Source organism: Pecten maximus, chromosome 2 (assembly GCF_902652985.1).
Source record: "Pecten maximus chromosome 2, xPecMax1.1, whole genome shotgun sequence".
NCBI lineage: Eukaryota > Metazoa > Mollusca > Bivalvia > Pectinida > Pectinidae > Pecten > Pecten maximus.
This window is the reverse complement of record NC_047016.1, coordinates 2,419,623-2,420,940: the sequence shown is the minus strand read 5'-3', so window position 1 is coordinate 2,420,940 and position 1,318 is coordinate 2,419,623. Positions and strand designations below refer to the sequence as shown.

Sequence of the window (1,318 nt, the reverse complement as noted above, 5' to 3'; positions counted from 1 at the left end):
GCGAAACACGAGGGTAAAATATCGAAATATTCCGTCCTACGAGTAAAATACGGGAAACCATTCAATTTTCTTTTTATTGTATTTTCATAAAAATGATCAATAGATAAAAGCATAAAAAATGATAGTGTCAAAATGTGCGGGCATCAGTAACATAATGCATGATATCGTCTCTTTTTGACGTTACACACAACGTCAACTTGACAGCGCCATTTTGAAAGAACAGAATTTCACTGCCAAATCCAATATTTTCAGGACTCATCGCTGTAGTGAAAATATAAGTTTTATCAGTTTGACTTCCTCTATTTCGCTAGCAAAAATGCAATAAACATGTACATGTATATTCCAAACTTCATATCACACCAATTCCATGGAGATATTTCATCCACCTACATTTCCTTTTTTCTTTCAACTATTGATGCAACTAGAGAAATCATGATATTATTGATCAATATTTGATAATATAATTACTCGAAACTCATATCAACAAGGACAAATATAGAAGAAAATATACTAGAGGAAGGCCTAGAGTTCCGGGGGAGTAAGCGTCTTTTAGTCGCTTCATTGACAACACCAACCGTAGAAATAAACAAAATATGGGAAGTTTTATTTAGTGTCAAATATGTATTACAGTTAACAAAACCTATCAGGAGCTTGTATCATCACAGACATAAGTACAAATCATAATATATATATATATGTGTGTGTGTAGGTGGATAGATTAAGACAAGCGGCTAATATAATCAAACTAACAACATTTGGCACTGAAATAAATTACTTACTTAGACTTAAAAAATGGTATAGATGCCATGAGATTCGGACAGTCCCTACCTTACAGTCTAGAGGCCATGGGATTGGGACAGTCCCTACCTAACAGTCCAGAGGCCATGGGATTGGGACAGTCCCCACCTAACAGTCCAGAGGCAAGGGGATTGGGGCAGTCACTACCTTACAGTCTAGAGGTCATGTGATTGGGACAGTCCCTACCTTACAGTCCAGGGGTCATGTGATTGGGACAGTCCCTACCTAACAGTCCAGAGGCCAGGGGATTGGGGCAGTCCCTACTTAACAGTCCAGAGGTCAGGTGACTGGGACAGTCCCTACCTAACAGTCCAGAGGCCAGGTAATTGGGACAGTCCCTACCTTATAGTCCAGAGGCCAGGGGATTGGGACAGTCCCTACCTAACAGTCCAGAGGCCAGGTGATTGGGGCAGTCCCTACTTAACAGTCCAGAGGTCAGGTGACTGGGACAGTCCCTACCTAACAGTCCAGAGGCCAGGGGATTGGGACAGTCCTCCCTTACAGTCCAGAGGCCAGGGGA

The 1,318-nt window shown here is 41.4% G+C and overlaps 1 protein-coding gene across 1 annotated transcript in view; it reads left to right on the top strand.

The window, feature by feature from the left end:
* Nucleotides 1-968, top strand: part of LOC117340469 (RING finger protein 212B-like) — a 6,432-nt gene extending 5,464 nt beyond the window's left edge. The window contains exon 9 of the mRNA XM_033902232.1: nt 836-968. Coding sequence (XP_033758123.1) covers nt 836-968 — 133 coding nt within the window. The remainder of the gene's footprint in view (nt 1-835) is intronic.
* Nucleotides 969-1,318: the final 350 nt, after the last annotated feature.